General features: G+C 46.3%; 1 protein-coding gene across 2 annotated transcripts; it reads left to right on the top strand.

The window, feature by feature from the left end:
* The first annotated feature begins 100 nt into the window (after nt 1-100).
* On the top strand, nt 101-19,395 carry VAMP5 (vesicle associated membrane protein 5). 2 transcript variants are annotated; one of them, XM_088670855.1, is made up of 3 exons: nt 101-380; nt 11,369-11,506; nt 14,538-19,395. In XM_088670855.1, exons 1-3 carry the CDS (start codon nt 378-380, stop codon nt 14,724-14,726), a joined length of 330 nt encoding a protein of 109 aa, XP_088526981.1. In that variant the 5' UTR covers nt 101-377; the 3' UTR covers nt 14,727-19,395. The 2 variants fall into 2 exon arrangements, with proteins under 2 accessions (XP_088526981.1, XP_088526982.1); XM_088670856.1 differs by having other exon boundaries at nt 106-802; nt 14,538-19,206.
* The last annotated feature ends 1,805 nt before the right edge of the window (nt 19,396-21,200 follow it).

A 21,200-nucleotide genomic window follows, 5' to 3' on the forward strand; every position in this document is an offset into this window, starting at 1 on the left:
CAGTGACCTTGGGCTGCACCCTCGCCTCGCTCCAATGACTGGGGCGTCTCTTTTGGGCGAGGGGACGCCCACCAAGCCCTCGGGACTCTCGGAAGGGGCCGGCCCGGCGCGGAATTGGCTGGGGCTGGGAAGCGGCGCCCCTTCGGGGGGTCCTTTTCCCAGTGTCCCTGCGACGCTCCCCGGGGGCCGCGAAGGAAAGCGAAAGCGGCGCGCGGAGTAAGCGAGCCCTTTCCACGTGCCCCGCGACCCGAAGCGCCGCCCCGTCTCCGGGCAAGGGGGCAGGAAGGTGGCGCGGCTGGCCGCCAGTCCGAGGAGAAGCAGGCGCCCGTCCTGCAGCCGCCGCACTCAGCTGAGCTCTCCGACACGCAGCGCCGGCCATGGTAAGAGACCGAGGGGGCGGGCGGCACAGCCGTCGGGTCAGTCCCAGCGGCGGCTCCGAGGGGGAAATGCGGCGGAGGGCAACGCAGCGCAGCTCCGCGGCGGCGAGCCCTCCCGGCTTCTGGGCAGCCCACGCGGGGGGCACCAAGGAAGCGGAGCTGCGGACTCGCTCCGCGACCGCGGCGGTTGCCGTGGGGTGCTTCGGTGCGGAGGGTGGAGGCTCCAGTCCTGCGCACGCTTACGCGGGAGCGCAGGGGCGCTTGCCTCTGAAGTCTCAACGGACCCCTATGAAGGGGACTGGCCGCGTCTCTTTCGGGGAGCTTCTTTCGTAATCTGGGCACAGCCGGGAGTTTGCGGGCTCTCCGCAGCCCCAGAATGTGGTTTCGCCGGACCCAAGACCGCCTGGAGAAGAATATAGTTACAGGTAGGTAGCCGTGTTGGTCTGAGTCGAAACAAAATAAAAAAATTCCTTCAGTAGCACCTTAAAGACCAACTAAGTTTTTATTTTGGTACGAGCTTTCGTGTGCATGCACTTCTTTCGTGTGCATGCACACGAAAGCTCATACCCAAATAAAAACTTAGTTGGTCTTTAAGGTGCAGGTGCTACTGAAGGATTTTTTTTATTTTGGAGAAGAATATGTTCGCCGGTTCCCTATTACTTTGCTCCGCTCCCTCGTTTGGAGGCAGTTGCGCCCTGGCGCCAGTAGGGGGCGGAGGCGGCGGGGTTGGGCGTCTGCCGTCGTTTTTTCCATACAGCGCAATTCTAACCATCTCTACTCAGAAGGAAGCCCTGTTGAATTCAGTGGGGCTTACTCCGAAGTAAGGGTGGTGGTTACGCTTGCAGCTGGAGTTGTACAAATATTGCTGGTTGCCTCACCTCAGAAAGGATATTTCAAGGTTGGAAAAGGCTCAGAAAAGGACAACCGAAATTATTGGGGGATGGAGCGACACCCCTATGAGGAAAGGGGTTGCAGCGTTTGAGACTTTTTAGTTTGGAGGGAAGGCGAGTAAGGGGCGACAACATGATAGAAGTTTGTAAAATTATGCAGGACGTGGAGAAAGTGGAAAAAGAAAAGTTTTTAGAAGAACACCAGAACTCGTAAACATCCAACGAAGCTAAATGTTGGAAGATTCAGGACAGATAAAAGGAGGCAGTGAAGGCCACCAGCGTAGATGGCTTTAAAACAGGATTAGACAAATTGATGGAGAAGAAGGTGATGGCTGCTAGCCAGGATGGCTCTGCTCTGCCTCTACAGTTGGAGGGATGTAGCAGTGCTTCTGAATCCCAGTGGCTGGAAACCACAGGAGGGGAGACCTGCTCTTGGGCTCAAATCCTCTTGTGGGTTTCCCATAGGGCAGTGTTTCTCAACCTTTTTTGGGCCACGGCACACTTGTTCCGTGAAAAAAATCACGAGGCACACCACCATTAAAAAAGTAACACCGGCGGGCCAGTGTTGTTCATTGGCGGCCGCCAGGCTCGTTTGCACTGAGCTTTGGGAAAGAGGAGGAGAAATATTGCTTTCCAGTGGGTCAGTGTTGTGTATTGGCGGCCGCCAGGCACGTGACAATGCAAATCGCCCTTCTCGTCGCCGCACGTCGCGGCACACCAGCCAGTGTCTCGCGGCACACTAGTGTGCCGCGGAACAGCGGTTGAGAAACGCTGCCATAGGGGTCATTCCATATCAAGTGACCCAACTTCTTTACCTCATGTCATCCAATTTTCTTACTATTTTGTACACTTGTAGAATAATCAGAAATAAGTTTAAATATAACATTTTAATTTTTTATCTCATCTCATTTTTAAATTATGAGAGTTTGAGATTCTTTTTAAAATAAGACAATTTTGGCCTTGCCAAAACCTTAAAAGCTCAGCCCAGAATTGAGATACATCAAAACTAAAAACACCAATCTCTTCAGAACTTCATGGGCTTTAATATGATATGTCACATGTTGTTGTTGTTGTTTAGTCGTTTAGTCGTGCCCGACTCTTGGAGGTGGCTGCTGAAGCTGAATGTGCAGGCAAGTTAGAGAGCAAAGGTGGCATTTTTATCTTGTCTCCCAGATGCTTCTTCGGGACAGCCCTCCTAGCTTGTACAGTATCTCTTCTCAGCAGGGCCAGTTTCCTGGGTAAACAACAGAAAAGCAGAGAGCAGGTTGAGAGTTCCCAAGCCTCATTGGATTACTGGAAATTTTCAAAAGTCCTTTGTCTTGGTGATGGAAATTTCCAGTCCTGGGGGTGACAAAGTTTGTTGTTGTTTAGTCGTGTCCGACTCTTCGTGACCCCATGGACCAGAGCACGCCAGGCACTCCTGTCTTCCACTGCCTCCCACAGTTTGGTCAAGCTCATGTTCATAGCTTCGAGAACACTGTCCAACCATCTTGTCCCCTGTCGTCCCCTTCTCCTAGTGCCCTCCATCTTTCCCAACATCAGGGTCTTTTCCAGGGAGTCTTCTCTTCTCATGAGGTGGCCAAAGTATTGGAGCCTCAGCTTCAGGATCTGTCCTTCCAGTGAGCACTCAGGGCTGATTTCCTTCAGAATGGATAGGTTTGATCTTCTTGCAGTCCATGGGACTCTCAAGAGTCTCCTCCAGCACCGTAATTCAAAAGCATCAATTCTTTGGCACATGTTAGCCTTACTTTAAATTTCAAATTTCAGTTACAAGATTTAAAATTTAAAAAATTAATATGATTTAAAATTTCCAAAAAGTATTGATTACTGTATTTAATATTTCTAAGAGCTACCTGCAGAATTTCATCATGGGATCACATTTTAAAAATATTTTGTAATACATGTCTGCCTTATTGGGTTCTATTTAGGATAAATTTGTCTTCTTGGAGTAAAATATAACAGAATAATCAAGACTTCAAACTATAATATCAGTTACTTCAGGCATTCCTTTAGAAAGTTATTCAGTTAAAAGGTATCTGAACACCTAGGGTTTTCTTTTTAAAATGTGTTCCAAATCTGAATGATAGCTTGCATGATAGAATTAGCGGTAACACTTTGACAGAATTCATTTCATGAACATTACAACAAAATGTTTCTTACATTACAAACAAAACATAAGAATTCATTACATAACATTACAAACAAAATTATAGGAAAACATTTTTACACATGAGAAATGGGTCTGAAAACATTGATCCTTCCATTATTTATACTTTACTCCAAACACTTTTCAAGAGCATTTGTTGCACATGACGTTTCATTTTTTGTCAAAGTGTAAATGTGGCCAGTTGCAGCCCTTGATTGGACCCTTGTTAGAACTTGTGCTCCTCAAGTACTACCTTGAATACATCCTTTTTTCTTTTCGTTTTTTAATAATATTTATTCATTTTATGAAGATAAAGCAAAAATACAAAATACAAAAAAGGAAAAAAAAGAAAAGACAAAAACTAAAAAGAAAAAAAACATGACAATACTGTAACAGCAATCTTACTTTGTACTTAACATTGTAGACTTCCTTGATTCTCCCCTCACTGGGTCCATTTTTAACTCCATCTTAAGCAATTTTCATATTATATCTTTTCCCCCCAAATAATATTTATTGATTTTCTAACATTCCAAATTACAAAAATCATTTGTAATCACTTTGATCATCAGTGCTTCAAAGTGCTGAGCAGGACTTTTTGCAAAGGGCTCTTTGCCAGTCTCTTCAAGGACTACCCGGTTTGAAGTGAGTGCCTGTCGGTTCAGGTGCCTTTACTGGGCAGGAAACATTCAATCACTTTGAGAGCCTCACTGGGTGGATATTGAAAACATGCTGCAGGTGTTTGCCTTCCTCTCATGCTTCATGAAGGTTTTCAGTTTTCAGATACAGTGGAACCTCGGTTTATGAACACTTCGGTTTATGAATTTTCGGTTTATGAACGCCGTGGACCCATCTGGAACGGATTAATTCATTTTCCATTACTTTCAATGGGAAAGTTTGCTTCAGTTTATGAACGCTTCAGTTTATGAACAGACTTCCGGAACCAATTACACTCATGCTTCAGTTTATGAACGCTTCAGTTTAAGTACTCCGCGGGCCCGTCTGGAACGGATTAATCCACTTTCCATTACTTTCAATCGGAACGTTCTCTTCAGTTTATGAACGCTTCACTTTATGAACAGACTTCCGGAACCAATTGTGTTCATAAACCGAGGTACCACTGTACAAGATTTACCCGCTTGACAGGAAGGATGTGGGTTTTAGTTCCTCTTCTACCGAGAGGCCCGAATGTAGTATTTTTCAGTCTAAAATTGACTCCACCTTGGGGTGGGTTATACTTCCCCCAGCTAAGTGCATGCAGTTATCATCAATGTCTTTATCAATGACTTGGATGATGGGCTTGAGGGCATCCTGAGCAAGTTTGCAGATGACACCAAATTGGGAGGGGTGGCTAATACCCCAGAAGACAGGATCACACTTCAAAATGACCTTAACAGATTAGACAACTGGGCCAAAGCAAACAAGATGAATTTTAACAAGGAGAAATGTAAAGTACTACACTTGGGGGGGGGGAATGAAAGGCACAAATACAGGATGGGAGACACCTGGCTTGAGAGCAGTACATGTGAAAAGGATCTAGGAGTCTTGGTAGACCACAAACTTGGCATGAGTCAACAGTGTGATGTAGCAGCTAAAAAAGCCAATGCAATTCTGGGCTGCATCAATAGGAGTATAGCATCTAGATCAAGGGAAGTAATAGTACCACTGCATTCTGCTCTGGTCAGACCTCACCTGGAGTACTGTGTCCAGTTCTGGGCACCACAGTTCAAGAAGGATACTGACAAGCTGGAACATGTCCAGAAGAGGGCAACCAAAATGGTCAAAAGCCTGGAAACAATGCCTTATGAGGAACGGCTTAGGGAGCTGGGTATGTTTAGCCTGGAGAAGAGAAGGTTAAGGGGTGATATGATAGACATGTTCAAATATATGAAAGGATGTCATATAGAGGAGGCAGAAAGGTTGTTTTCTTCTGCTCCAGAGAACCGGACATGGAGCAATGGATTCAAACTACAAGAAAGAAGATTTGACCTAAACATTAGGAAGAACTTCCTGACAGTAAGAGCTGTTCGGCAGTGGAATTTGCTACCAAGGAGTGTGGTGGAGTCTCCTTCTTTGGAGGTCTTTAAGCGGAGGCTTGACAGCCATATGTCAAGAATGCTTTGATGGTGTTTCCTGCTCGGCAGGGGGTTGGACTGGATGGCCCTTGTGGTCTCTTCCAACTCTATGATTCTATGAGTTGTTTCAGATCACAAATCTGATCAGTCTCAGCTGATGGAGCATGGTCGTAGGGTGCTATGTCAAATCAAATCAAATCAAATCAATAACCTTTATTAGGCATGACAAATTCAGAAGCTTCAGAACAAAATTATGAGTAAAACATTCACATTATAAACTTCATGAAATAAAATACATATTAATTGATTTAGTATTTTAGAGCAATATATCAATTTTCAATTAGCATCCCCTGGTCCTCTCCACAGTGGCCCAATCTCTCTGCGTAAACCGAGCACAAAAACTCAGCCACCACTAAAGTAACTCCATCATTATTATCTGACAATAACCCCTGAATAGTTGGCATTGCTGCGATCGATGCATCCACCTGCAAAGCATCCAGCAATCGTCTTCTCGCATTAATACTGTAATTACAGGAAAAGAAAATGTGGTCCAATGTATCTGGTTCATTCTTCCCGCATTTACATAAACGTTCGGCTTTTGGGAGAGCTAGATATCTTCCTTCTGTCTCCATAGAGGGGAACACGTTGAATCTAGCCAACATGAAGAGCCTGCACCCTTCCTGACTCTTCAAGTTTGCCATATATCCCCCTTTAAAGTCTCTACACATTGGGAGGTTCAGGTGTAATGGGGAGCAGGTGCTGCGCCCCGCCATCTCAAGTAAGTAGAGGGTGCTTTTCTCTATAAGAGTCTTTCTAATAATTTTCCAGACTTCTTTGGGGTCAACGTTTTCAAAATCAGTTATCTTTAGTCCTATTGAGTTCAACTTTCTCCTGCAAGTCAGTGATAGGTTATAGCTTATACTATCACTTAGAAGGTCGTAAAGGAGAGAGTTAGGAGATAGGGCTCTACTATGAAGGAAGATCCAGTATTTCAAAGTCCTCAGCCACGCTCTTATTGATAGAGGTAGTATTCCTAGCTCGCAGCATATTGACTCATATTTAACAGAGTTTGTAAGTCCAAATAATGACCTCAAGAGGGATGCATGAAATTTGTCCAACTTCTTGAGGTCACCTGAAATCCATAGTGGGGCGCCATATAAAAGTTGTGGGCAAAGTTTCATATCAATTACTTGCAGTGCCGCTGGAATATATCTATTTCCTTCAGGGGAGAAAAAATGAGATTTGATATGGTGGGCTGTCCCTTTGGCCTTGGCTATTGCCACAGAGATATGTGCATTCCAGTTCATGTTATTTTTAAATAGAATCCCCAGATAATTAATCTGCTTCACTTCCTGTATTAGATGTCCACTAATTATATAGTCTTTTGGGTTTCCTCTCTTTTTAAACTGCATAATTTTGGTCTTCCTTTGCTATGTTTAACAGGAAAGGTAGTCCAGCCAGGGCAGTCTCGAGCAGGTGGCGCGCCCTGGCGCTGAGGGGCGGAGATCGCTCCGGCGCCCCCGCCCTCGCAGGGCACAGCATGGTTTCCACGCCTACCAGCCTGGCACACCACGCCACTGGGGCTCTACCTAGAGCCGGCCCTGAGTCCAGCACACCTGGAGGGCACCAGCCTTGAATTGTTGCTATTGCAGTTCAGACAGAGAGCTGAGAGAGAGAGGCTTCTCCAAAGCTACCAGGGCTGTGGGGTGCTCACATGACTGCATTGGCCTGCTTTTCCTCTGTTGAATTCAAGAGATCAGAACTTTTTTCAGCTGCCTTCCTCCCCAGGAAAGACAACGGGCTGCTTGAGTATTCTCAGTTTGGTCAGCTGTGACTCTGCTGTCAGAGATGAGATATGTGCTCTGTCAGCTGGTCATTCCTTCGCAGAGTTCTGGCTGTGGCCTTCCTCAATCAATTAGTCTCACAGTAAACAATAGGAGCTTGGCAGGAGGGAATAAACATCCCCGGCTGCCCACAGGAAGCCCAACACTTGGAAGGAGGGTGTACCTTCCTTTCCCAGCAAGTTGGGTGGCTCTTCTTGATGGCTTTCCTCTCCTGCTGGCAAAGTGTCTGGTTTGTTGCATCACAATGGAAGAGCGGCCATCAGAACAAGGGCCCTGGTGCCTTTTTTGCTGCCAGAAGAAAGAAAGATTCCTGCAGCAATTATTGTGCATATTTTAATGTGCATGTTTATTTCTAAGTATGAGATGCACGCCTCAGGATCTGCAGCATTAAACAAATAAAAACCAGAATCACTGGATTAACATGCACCATTGATAAGGCCACCCCAAGACATGATGAGCAGAAGAGCTGCTGCAAATCAGTGTTGACAGTACTGAGCTAGACGAAGTTGGTATAATGCAGTGCCATGCCTTCCCCCAACCTGGTGCCCTCCAGATGTTTTGGACTACAACTCTCATCGGACCCAACGCGTGGCTGGAGGGCACTAGGCCTGGAGGAAGTTGCTGCTAAATTTCTCTCCTCATTAGGTCTGGGCTTAGAAGTGCCAGGTGTGAGAGGAGGGGCAACAGTGAGGGAGCGGCTGGCAGCCAGTGTGAAAGAATAATGCTCAGATGCTCAGATGGAGGAGTGTGTGTGTATGACACTGTATTGGTGTATTTCCACACAGCCTCTCAGCAGATGGTCCCAGTAAGCAAAGTGTGGGGGCGGAGCTGTGGGGAGGCAAGGTTCAATAACTTTTTGGAACATGTTCCTAGTAAGAGAGCTAGCAAACCTCTCCTTCCATGAGATGGTGGAGCTCTTCAGGTTTGCTCCAGTTTGCTCTCATGCTTGTAGTGGAATAGCTAATCCTGCCTTTCTGCTTTGGGATCTCATCTCTTAAAAGGCCACAACCTCCTGTGATGAAGGTACAGGAGGCACTTGATAGTGGACCAAGCCTCTGAGAAAGCATGTGGGATCCCAACAGGGTTTTTTGTGTTTGCTTTTGCTTTCTCTTTCATCTTCTGAAATGTCTGTGGGGTGAGGAACATCACAAGAGCTCCTGCAGATGGATCAGGCCAAAGACCAACATGGTCCAGCATCTTGTGACCTACAGAGGCCAACTAGGTGACACTGGGAAGGTTAATTTAATGGACACTATGAAGGACACGGGTGGCGCTGTGGGTTAAACCACAGAGCCTAGGTCTTGCCGATCAGAAGGTCGGCAGTTCGAATCCCCGTGATGGGGTGAGCTCCCGTTGCTCGGTCCCTGCTCCTGCCAACCTAGCAGTTCAAAAGCACATCAAAGTGCTAGTAGATAAATAGGTACCACTGTGGCGGGAAGGTAAATGGCGTTTCCGTGCGCTGCTCTGGTTCGCCAGAAGCGGCTTAGTCATGCTGGCCACATGACCCGGAAGCTGTACGCTGGCTCCCTCGGCCAATAAAGCGAGATGAGCGCCGCAACCCCAGTCACAACTGGACCTAATGGTCAGGGGTCCCTTTACCTTTTTATGAAGGTGTTGGGAGTTCTAAGAGAGGGAAAGGCAACTGTGCAACTACCGGTATTACTCATGTATTCAGTACACCCTCAGGTTTACTACACATAGTGCCTCATATTTTTGTATAAGATGGCTTTCCTTGAAGTATGACCGGATCAAGGTGTGGAACATGTGTTTTACAATTGTACAAATGGTTTAATTCCTCTTAGTTTACTGAGTCTATAGTGTTTGGTATTTTATATTTGTCTTATTGTACAGTACACCACTTTGGTATGGTATGCAAAAATAGGCACAGAGAGAATCAAATAGAGTCTGCAGAATGGAACCCTCTAAGCATTTTGAAAAATGTCCTTCAAGAGATTATCTACATCAGGTATCCTCAAGCTCTTCAGGCTCAAGACCCACTTTTAACCCAAACATGCACTTGGGGGACCCATTTCTTAATCTTTTAACATATATTTACAAGGTAGTAGTGCTGTTACAACCCACCACAGATCAGGCCCACCAGTTGAAGACCAGTGATTCTAGATACAGTACAATCACATTTTACATGGGAGTTTGGTTCCAAGGGTTCCCTGTATATGCAAAAATGCATATACTCTATGTATCAGCTCTGGAGGCCCCAAGATGCTCTCTCAAGATCTGGTGGGGCCATCATTATCTCATGAGAGCATCCCAGACTCAGCACACAGAGAGTGTCTTGGATCCCAAGCAAGGCACAGAGCTTTTAAGCTCTTTTTCCATTGGGAAGACCCGGCACAAAAGAGCTTTTGAACTCTCTGCCTTGCTCGCATTTAACTTGCAGGATGTCAACCAGTGGCCTTCAACTGCTTATGGTTGAATTAGATGAGTATAAAATGTGATTGTATTGTACGTGTCATGATGTACTTCAGGGCCATAAGACCAGGTGAGTCTTCCTTAGTCATTATCCTTGTACTTTTCTCTTCCTCCCCTCCTCAAATGCAAAGGATCTTGGGGGGAAAGGCTGTCTTTCCTGAGCTTGTCCTCCCAGTGACCTTCACCTTCCTTGGGAGTTCTCCCCAGCGTGACACAAGTCTGGTGTAGCAAAGGCTGGTTTGGGCCAGGATCATTGCCTCAGGCTCTTTGTCTGCCAGCTCCGGCTTTCCAAAGGAAAGCAGCATTTGAAAAAGACCTTTATGTTTCCTGTGTCTTTTGGCTTGGGTCCCTGAGTGGGTTCAGCCTTCCTCCACCCATTTCAGCAGCAGGAAACAAGCTATTTCAGGCAATGGGTTGGTATTTGCTTCTCATTTCCTGTGAGGAATTCTAATTCCAACAGGAGATGGGGAGACACACTCCAGGAATGACCAAGGCCAGATCAACTACCACTTCTTCTGAACCTTTGGCAAAGCCAGGCACCCCCAAACTGCGACCCTCCAGATATTTTGGCCTACAACTCTCATGATCCCTAGCTAAGAGGACCAGTGGTCAGGGAAGATGGGAATTGTAGTCCAAAACATCCGGAGGGCCAAAGTTTGGGGATCCTGCTTTATACCTTTGTACTGTATTGCTGTCTTCGGCTTCCCAGCCGTAGTCTGTGGGCCCAAGAGACTTCAAAATGTATTGCCTTCATGGTGAACTCAGTTGCCAGGGAGCTGCGCAAAGGACTGCAGTCATTTTTAGAGCACCCCACTTGGTTTATATGGAGGCGCCCTCACCGCTGAGCCCAAGCTGCCCATGCCAAACAGAGGACAGAGGACAGCAGAACCTTCCTTTACAATAATAATAATAATAATAATTACAAAAAATTAAAGTACAATTGTACATTTCATCATAAATGCAAACGAAAACAACCATCACATTGCCGCCGCCTCTCAATCCAGGAGGAGCCCATCTTCCTCCTGGCTTTGAAATGCAATTAATCTGTCAGCTGAATCCATTGTCCTTCTTACCATTCCTTCGTGTTGATGAAAGCAAGTCTTTTTAAAAAAAGTGGAAAAACAGGTTTGGGGTGGCTCTGACAGTAGGCATCCAGGTCTACAAATATGTGGAACTAGAGTTCAGTCTTGGACAGAAGATGGTACTGTACACCAGAACAACCCCCTCCCACCTATCTCCATGACTTGAAACAGCCTCTGCCAACCTGGTGCCCTCCAGATGCTGTTGGACTACGTCTCCCATCAGTCCCAGCCAGCATAGCTGCTGACTTATTTGTTCATGCCTCCAGAGGCCTTTGTGTGCACCTGGAGCCCTTCCTGGCATGTTCCTAGTTTCATGGGAGCAAAAGGTCCCCGACTTCCCTGTGACCTGAAAGGGCAGCCAAGTGTTCTGACCCAGCCCTCTCCTCCTGCCCTGGTTTCTCCAAGACCTTGTTATCTCTGTATGCAATGCACACACACTCCTCCCACTCAGCTGCTGTGTTTCAGCCTCAAGCAGCATGATGGGACCAGAGTTCCTTCTGCTATGATCAGCCTCTCTCTTTCTGCAGGAGGAAAACAATTTGAAGCGGTGTCAGGGGGAGGCTGAGCAGGTGACAGAGATCATGCTGGAGAACTACAGCAAAGTGCTGAACCGTGAGGGCAAGCTCCGCGAACTGGATGAAAGGGCAGATGAACTTCGCAACCAGGTACAGCAAGGGGGTGGGAAGGAGGAAGCAGCCCACTTCTGGGGGTGGTAGCTTTTTCATGCACCACAAGTGATGGGTGGACCCTTGTTTGCAGTAGGTTGTCCTCAGCATTTCATCCAGAGTCCTTGAGAGAGCAGGAGAAACGTGGTCTTCTCCTCCAAAATGGTTCCCTCCTTCTTCCAGTTTTTTTTTTAAAAATATCCCAGCCTAACCCAGAAGCTAGTGTTTAGGTAATATATGCAAAATATCAGCCAAATAACCTAATGAGTTCTAATCCCAGACTACTACATGTGAAGAAGGTGATAAACAATTCAAGTTAACCAAAAGGTTTTACAATGTGAAGGGAATTCTCTGTTGTTGTTGTTTTAGCCATGTACATAATAAAAATGTATCATTCAATTACAAAGGAGTCTTTGTGCATCAGGCTTTGTGCCAATTTTATTTTATTATTTACTTATTCTGCAAGTGCTATTTGCCATACTTTGTTGTACCAACTTGTCAGAGACTCACCCTCTAAATCCTTCCAGGATCTTGTTATTATGAGCTTTGCTGCTAGTAGAAGAGCACCTATTAAAGGTTCAAGCTGTAAGTTAATACTATCTCCCATGAAAAGAAGGAGGAGCACCAGCTCCAGCAATTTACAGTCATTTTGTCTAGTACAGTGGTGCCTCGCTAGACGAATTTAATTCGTTCCACGGGTCTTTTCTTATAACGAAAAATTCGTCTAGCGAATCCCATAGGAATGCATTGAATTTTTTTTGAATTTTTTTTTTTGCCCATAGGAACGCATTAATTGAATTTCAATGCATTCCTATGGGAAACCGCGATTCGCTAGACGAATTTTTCGTAAAACGCATTCGTCTAGCGAGGTAATCTCCGCTCGAAAAAACCTTTCATTAAGCGGAAATTTCGTTAAGCAGGGCATTCGTTAAGCGAGGCACCACTGTAATTGCTATTATTTGGACAAAATAGTTCATTTCTGCTGCCCCTCAGAGGCACAGTTCAAGAGGCCCAGGTTGATTTGGGCTTCCCCCTCCCTTGCAGAGCTTAAAGTCAGATGTAGGGAGCTAGCAGGATCCTGGGGGTTGCTGTGATGGCCGAGGCTGTTTTCTTAAAGTAAAGAATGGGAAAGGAATGATGAGACAGCAGTACTGGCCAGGGCTGGTAGGAGTTGTAATCCAAAACACTGTAGGGTACCTGGCTTGCGATGGCTAAGAACATAAGAAGAACAGGCTGGATCGGTCCAGATGCCTATCCAGTCCAGCATCCTATTCTCATAGTGGCCAAACAGACACCTCTTCTGGGAAACCAGCAAACAGGACCTGAGCACAAGAGCACATTCCCCTCCTGCTGTTTCCAGCCATTGGGATTCAGAAGCATCTCGACCAGGTATTAGCCTTCTCCTCCAAGAATTTGTCTAATCCTCTTTTAAAGTCAATCAAGCTGGTGACCATCACTGCCTCCTGTGGGAGGAAGTTCAGTAATTTAACTGTGCAGGAAGAATTTTATTTTATCTGTCCTTAATCTCCCAGCCTTTGGCTTCATTGGGTGTCTATGAGTTCTAGCGTTATGAAAGAGGAAGCAAAACTTTTCTCTGCTCACTTTCTCCAGGCCATGCATACACTTTATACACTTTATACACTTCTATCATGTCACCTCTTACTCACCTGTTCTCTAAACCAACCTGGTTCCTACTGCCCACTAGTGGGCGTTTCAGGATTCTAGGTGGGCGGTAGGGGGTTCTACGGCACAAGCTGAATCCTCCTTCCATCGAGCACTGGTGGGCGGTAAGGAAATTTTACCATCAAGAAAGATGCATTAGTGGGTTTAAAAAGGTTGACTACCCCTGCTCTAAACTGTAAAATCCCAAAACCTTTCCTCAGGATCGTGGAGAACATGGAAATTCTGCCCACTGAGCTGCTGATAGCAAACCCAGATCAATCTGTTCTTCTGGTTTATGACATTTCAACAGAAACAGCAGGGCACATGTGGATTCCATGCTTTAAAAAATAACATATTGTACCAGGCAATCTAAACCCTGCCCAGTAATTACACATTGTGTAAATTTAGTCCATTTCCATCTTATAGTCTTCCTTCCTACCTACCTACTTACTTAACACTTGCATCCTGCTTCTCCAAATCTCAAGGCAGCTTTCTCCAAAATTCCTTATAAAATACAATTTAATAAGACAGTGTCAGCAAGGCAGTATAATCAGAGCACTGGGTTTTGTACGATGAAGGTTTTGCATCCTTTCAAAAGAGCTGTTCCAAGAGATGAGCTCTGAAATTAAATAATTTTCCCTTCCCCTCTTTTAAACTAGTACTTGCCATGACTTATTACACACACACACACACACACACACACACACACACACACACACACATTATACACACTTAATACTAAAGGTGGGCTTGTGGGACCTTGGTGGAGACTTTAATTCTTCATTGTGGCAAATGTCTCTTGTCTCTTACAAACGCCTCAGTTTATATTTTCCCAGCCTGGCTTTGCAAATGAAAGTGATTCCAGGAGGAGATGGGTGGGGAAATGTGGGGGGTGTTTCTCCCAAAACTGCCTCCTGCCCTTCCTGTGACCTCAGCAAGGCAGGGCCATTTGTTTGCTGAGATGACATCTTGTTACGCCCTCTAGAAGCTAAACTACCCCTCTCTCTGTCCTGCAACCTTTGAAGCCCACATTTACTGTCTTCAGTTCCTTTAGTTCCTTTCAACCAAAGCTGAAATGCTCCAAGCCTTGCACCCCTTGCCCAGTGCCAGATCCAAATCCTGTGTCTGTGCAGCAGTTTCAGAACTAGATTACCTTTCCTTCGCCTCAGCTTTCCCTGGACAGTGTCACTCCCTACAGTGGGAAACACGCCCCAGATGCTGCAGTGTGGCTAAGCCTAAATTGATTGTGGGGTGTGTGTGGCTCTAAGTTAATAGCTTGGGTTGGAGAGCCTCCAAAAAGGGTGGTATATTAACAATCCTATATGCCTATGAATAAGAGAGGCTGCATCCCTTCTTTGTTTCCTCCTAGAGTGTTGCCTTCTGCAAGACAACAAAAGTCGTGGCTCGGAAGAAGCGCTGGGAGAACATGAAGTGGAAGCTCATCCTTGTGGGCGTGGTCGCGGGAGTCCTCATCGTCATCCTGGCTATAGTTCTTTACTTCACCCTCCCCAGTTCTGCAAACGTGGACACCCCAGCAAAGGCTGATGGCGGACACTGAGTGGCTTAGTGGGACAACTCCCAGATCATCTCCAGCAGGCCAGGTTGTCTCTTCCTGCCCCTTGCACCAATGTGTTCTGGATGGACTTGAGCAGAACTTGGTCACAGATTTGTTGCAGCAGAAGCCACAATTCTCTAGCGCCCAGCGACAGTGCTCAGATAATATTTGTGCTCGTTTCTAAATGGCCAAAGCATTGTATGCTTGCAACCCCATTCAACTGTGAGCTGTGCCACATGCTCATCAGAGCTTCTGAAAATTCTTTGCATATTGGATATACAGTATAGAGGAGAATCTATGTGAAGATAAATTATGTGGTCCTACGCTGCTGCTGTGCCTTCACCCAGGCATATCTGGAGGTGTGTCTCTGTGTTGGCAGAGCAGGTCCTATCATTTCCCACATCCTGAAAATTCCACTCCTGAAATTAGCCATAGTATACAGAATCTAGGTTTTGTGTTTTTATCATGGTGCAAAGAGAGGCAGTTGGCCCAGGCAGCTAAGTTTGGATGCCCTGAAGGGTGGCAGAGAAGGTGATGAGATGATTTTGAGACCTGGGGCACAGGAGTGTTCAGGTGCTATAGTTCTTTTCATTTAAGAGCATAAGATGTGCCTGCTGGATCATCTAGTCCAGCATCTTGATCTCGCAGTGGACAACCAGATACCTGTGGGAAATCCGCAAGCGGCACCTGAGCACAACAGCCCACCCGCCCCCTCCTGCACTTTTCAATGATTTGTATTCAGAAGCATTACTGTATCTGACTGTGGAGGCAGAATTGGTATTGATTTCAGTGGGAGTTGCCCGAGGTAACTTACTCCTGGATTGTCTCTCAAGTTAATATTGGGAGACGGGGCGGGGAGATGCCATTGGGATTCTCTGCCCCAGGGAACCAACATGTATTGAGCCAACTTTGCTTTTTTATAATTTGCAGTGATATCAGTAAGGATGTTTACAGGGAATGTGATGATGCTCTTCGGTTATGCAAAAAGCAGTGTTTTTGGAGGCCTGGGGATATTTTAAACGTGGCAGGACGCTGGAAGGTTCGCAGCAATAGTGAGGTCTGCAAGGGCCAAATTCATGCAGGTTGTCTTCTCCCAGGTGCCACAAGCCTTTGCATGCTTCTCATATTGAATACATGCTCTGTTGCAATTTGTGCCTTACTTCAGGATCTTTTTACTGTGAAATCTGGTACTGAGGTACCAGCTTTACTGCTATGCCCATTAAGCGCTAGCAGAATGCTAGCCCTTCTTTGCTAGCTGTTTCCTTCTCTGAAATGAACATGGCCTGATGTTTGTCCATTTTCGTTAATACATTATTGCTTTGCATTATTTTATTTTATTTTTGCACATGGCTGCCTGTTTAGTGATCTAGTAAGACCCACCTTTCCTCCTCGTTTTGATTTTGTGTTTAGCAGCATATGAAGGGGGTCTGTATATATGCCTGTATACAAACCAATTCAAGAACAGCCCCATATTATGAGATGCCCCAAAGTAAAGAGGGGGCAGCCTAGATAACATGTGGAACACAGGTTAATAAGGAAGAAAATATTAAGGATTACTGGCATGGAAACAGCCAAAACCACTCCTAGCCTCCACCTAGCATTGTGCTCCTCCAATTTCAGCTTAGCAAGTGACTAGAATATAGGTTAGTTTCATTAATGCTAACTTGTAAAAACATGTCTCCTATTTTAAACAGGGATGGAGGGGAGACTCTCGTTTGTGCTGTGTTCTGTGGCAAAAACAGCAAAAGGTGGATTGTTTTATAATAATGAGTTGCTGTGCATGGATTGCTACATCTGCTGACAAAGCAATAGAGGAAAGGCAAAGAAAAATAAGAAGATGGGTTTGTGATGATGACCTAGAGATGGCTCTCAGGAAATGAAGGGGTCTGGTCTCAAGGCTGAAGATGAGAGGAGCCAGAAGCCTGTTTCTGAATTCAGGATTGTGATTTCCCAAAGGGTTTGGGGGCAATGTCTGCCAGTAGGCTATAGATGTCATGCAGGTACCTAGCTCTTCACACTGCCAGCTGGCTGGCTAACTTGTCTCGTTTAGATACCGTGTTTCTCATATTATAAGACATGTCTTATATTTATTTTTTCCTCAAAAAAACACACTATGGCTTATTTTCAAGGGATGTCTTATTTTTTTCCTCCTCCTCCTGCCGCGGCCGGCATTGCTGCTGTGCCTATCACTATGTCTTATTTTCGGGGTATGGCTTATATTCCTTGAATGCTTAAAAAATCCTGCTATGTCTTATTTTATGGGTATGTCTTAAAATATGAGAAACAGGGTATTAACAGGCTGCAATTCAGGGATTAATGGGCATGCCAGCTTGTAGGCTTTGCAAGCATTGGGTTTTCCATTTGTTGCGATGGATATGCTGCTCTCACAAAACTAGAGGACTGGCAAATCTTCAAAACTGGGATCCAAAACAAAAGCAAAGCAATAATGGGTGATTCTCCTCCCTCTCACTTTGTGTGGAGGACAATGTCCTGGGAGAGGACCAGCCAGCTGCCTCCCAGAGGTTTTGGGCTACAGTCTGAGGCTGATGGGAGTTGTAGTCCAAAACCCCTGGAAGACAGCTGGCTGGTGAAGGCACTCCTAGAAAGTGGTGGCAGGCATCCTAGGACAGTTTCTGAGGGAAACCAAAATACTTATTCTGAGTTTTCTTTTTTCTTGTTGTTTTTTAAAAGTGTAGCTAACTCAGGAACAGCCTGGGGTAGATGTTAGGGGAACAGGATTAAGAGTCAGCAGGTACCTAGGTGGTGCATGCCTGACAAAACAAACACCTGTGACTGCCCACCTGAAACACACCTGCAGTGTTTCAGGTGATGATGGAAGTGGGAATCAAGAGCAGGAGTTTCTGGGAATTTAGCAACGTGGTTTCTGGTCATGTCCTGCAGGGCAGTGCCTCTCAGGCTATCTGATGTAGTGGACCAGCATTCTGTTTTCCTCGGTGTGCCAGGAACCAGAACCATATTTGGTTCCTGAAGCATTCACGCCTTGGGCCACTTTCAATAGCACTGCATTTGGGAGCCTCTGGGCCAGAGAATTGCAGAGTTGGGCGAATTGCAGAGATGACCCAAGGGCCATCCAGCCCAATCCCTTGCAATGCAGGAACCACAGTTAGAGAATCCCTGACACATGGCCACCCAACGTGTGTTTAAATATCTCCAGTGAAGGAGAGTCCACCACCTGCCGAGGGAGTCCATTCCACTGTCAAAGAGCTCTTACCATCAGAAAGTTCTTCCTCATGTTTGACTGGAATCTATTTTCTTGAGATTTGGATCCATTGGTTTTGGCCTCACCCTCTCAAGCAGGAGGAAACAGGCTTGCTTGTTCCATGAAGATGGAAGCTCTTCAGATATTTCAAGGTGGCTTTTATGTTACCTCTCAAGTCTTCTCTTTCCCAGGTTAAACCTATCCAGTTCCTTCAACCTTTCATCTAGCTGATTCAGCAGTTGATCAGAGCCAGGCCAGCCACCAGGCCCAGGGAAGGAGCCAAGTGACAACGCTTCGAGACGCACCCTGATTCTCACTGAGTTTGGTGAGAGCTGGGGTGCAGTGGTAGTGGAAGTGGTGATGGGACACAGCAGGGGGTGGGGAGGCAGCAATTCCCATTTCGCCTCAAGTGGTGAAACAGGATGGGTCACCCCTGGATCAGATGCAGCTTCTGCTGACGTGTCGGAGCCTTTCCCCCTCTTTGTCAGCTCTCCAGGGACCTCCTGCCCAGAGCCAGAGTCTCCGGACCATTCAGGTATCAGCTGTGCAACTTAAGGTTTCTGGAGTCATAGAAGGCTCCACAGACAAGATAGCAGCTCTGGTGGTGGGGGTGGAGACACCTGGAATGGACAGCCTTTAGCAGCTTTAAAGGTAAAGGGACCCCTGACCATTAGGTCCAGTCATGACTGACTCTGGGGTTGCGGCACTCATTTCGCGTTATCGGCCAAGGGAGCCGGCGTACAGCTTCCGGGTCATGTGGCCAGCATGACAAAGCCGCTTCTGGTGAACGGTCCCTATTTATCTACTTGCACTTGACATGCTTTCGAACTGCTAGGTTGGCAGGAGCTGGGATTTGAACCGCCAACCTTCTGTTCGGCAAGCCACAGGTTTAACCCACAGCGCCACCCGCATCCCACTTTAGAGGTGGGTTAACCATTCTGCTGATAGTGGTGCAGAAAGGGTGGCACCTCAGGACTCAATATCAAGTCCCTGCCACCTGGAGGACCACCTGGAGAAGAGCAGATGATGGCAAACAGGTCTGACATCAGTACCTGAACCCACCAGGGCTTTGTATTTCTTTTCTAAAATGCTTTTTATATATGGGGGGTGGGTGATCTGTACACGTTTACAGATGCTCATTTTCAGCTTTTTACTCCAAAGGTGTGTTACCCTGCAAAGTGGTGCTCGTTATTCCCCAGTAAGCGTATTTAGTATCAGACTACCCATTTTATTCCTGTAGTTGTAATGGTGCTGTGTGTTTTTTTTAAAATGTATCATTGGTTTTTAATATCATAAACACAACTGAGAAAGCAAAACTTGGAATAATATACAGATTATTGGATTGTCAAGTACATAGGGTGAAATTAAGATACTCGTATATAAAAAATTCACTAAGTAGACATTTGTATAAAGATACATGTGACACAATAAATGAAGACCATACACTGAGAAGTTTATTCCTCTTGGACTGTCTGTCAATCACTCAGCTGAGCTGGGTCAAGCATTCAGAAAGTGCTATTTCCCACACATGAGCATATGTGAGTCCTTCCTGTTTTCCACCTCACAGCTGTCTCTATCCAGGTAGCTGCTAGCAGAGAAAAGACCAGAGTTCGATGAGCAGTCTCGGGGAGGAATCTCTAGAAGCGCCAGCAATGGGTATAACACCAAATCATGATTAATTATTAGTTTGTTTGTTTTTTTGCCAGAATCAATCCTACCACATGCTGCCAACCAGTCAGTGGCCAAGGCTGCTATAATTTTTTCAACGTATGCATCAAGAGTCTATTGCTTCCCCTACAGGGTTTGTGGCCTTCACTCCTGCTGCCTCTCCCACACATAAAGAACTACCTCCAGATTCCTCATCAGCACAAAGCCTAGGAGCTTTTGCACAGCTCCAGAAGTTGCATTACCTTAGCAATTGCTGGGGTGGAAGAGTATCTTGTGATTCACTCAGTTAATCCTCCCATGGGTTCAACCCTAGGCCACCATTATGGTATCAGACAAGCCACAACGTCCCTGATGTGCTGTGATTTAAGAAAATATGAAGACCCGGCTGGCCCAGCGTCCCATTCTCAAGGTGGCCCAGCCAGATGGGAAGCAGGGCCTGAGTGCAACTGGAGACAGAATGTAGCCATTTAATCTTGTTAAAAGCCCTCAAACAGATGGCCATTGCAGCATAGTCCTCTATGCAGTTTCTTCAGCTCTGGACAGAACTGACTTTTATTATTACTTTAGTGTCATTAACATGCACATGTTGTGTTTTTGTGCGAATTCCTCCTTTCAAAGTAGGGTTGGCAAACTATACTTTTTCTCTAAGATGTCAGGAATGCAGAAGCAGTTATAAAGCACACAATGGTGGACAGAGAAATGTTAATTGTCTGCCTCACAACTGTCTAATGCAATGGTGTCCAAACCTTTTCCAAAGAGGGCCAGATTTGATGAAGTGAAGGGCCGTGGGGGCCGACTAAGGGGCCAACCAAAGTTGTTGACCTTCTTTTTTAGGATTGAAGTTGTTTTAGGAAGTTTTTTAGGATTGAAGTAGACTGCCACAGGGGCCAGATTAAACTGACCGGCAGGCCAGATTAGGCCCCCGAACCGGATTTTGGGCATGCCTGGTCTAATGCCTCCCACTTCCCTGAGCCAATGATGTTCAGTGTTTAAAAGAGCCTTTGTGAGATTCTGCCCGCTTCCCAACATGAAGCTTGCCCCCATCATAAAGCCTGTCTGCGTCCATGTTACCAGGTGCTTTCAACACGTTTTGGATTTTCATAGGCCCCCAGCTTGCACAGCTGTATGGGAGATGTAGTCCAAACCATCTAGAGGAGGCAGGCACATGAGGAAGGCTTCATCACCCTCTGCTGACCACCCGCTTTCCGAACCTAAATGCATATTTAAAGTGCCTGGAGTTTCGGAGGGGATTCATCTTTTAAAAAGCAGCCTGTCCCTCCCTCCCCTGAGCAAGAAACTTCACCTTTGCTTGAGAGAAAGGAATGTAAAAACTCAAAGCCGTGGCTCTGCAAGCGCTTGGCCTGCAAAAGCAAAGCAAAGCTGGGAAATGCCCAAAGACCGGCTGCCCGCTTCCTTCTCCCTAAACCTCCCTTCGGAATCACCCTGCGCTGCCTGCTGCAAAGTCCCGTCGACTTATTGCACAAATAGGCAGCAGCGGGCGACTTCCGAGGCGCCGGGCGGCGAGGATGCGCGCCCCCAGCAGCGCGCCCTTCCGACGCACCGAATCCCCGCGTCTCGCCGCCCGCCCT

The sequence above is a fragment of the Zootoca vivipara genome, chromosome 6 (assembly GCF_965207765.1).
Source record: "Zootoca vivipara chromosome 6, rZooViv2.hap1.1, whole genome shotgun sequence".
NCBI classification, from domain to species: Eukaryota; Metazoa; Chordata; class Lepidosauria; order Squamata; family Lacertidae; genus Zootoca; species Zootoca vivipara.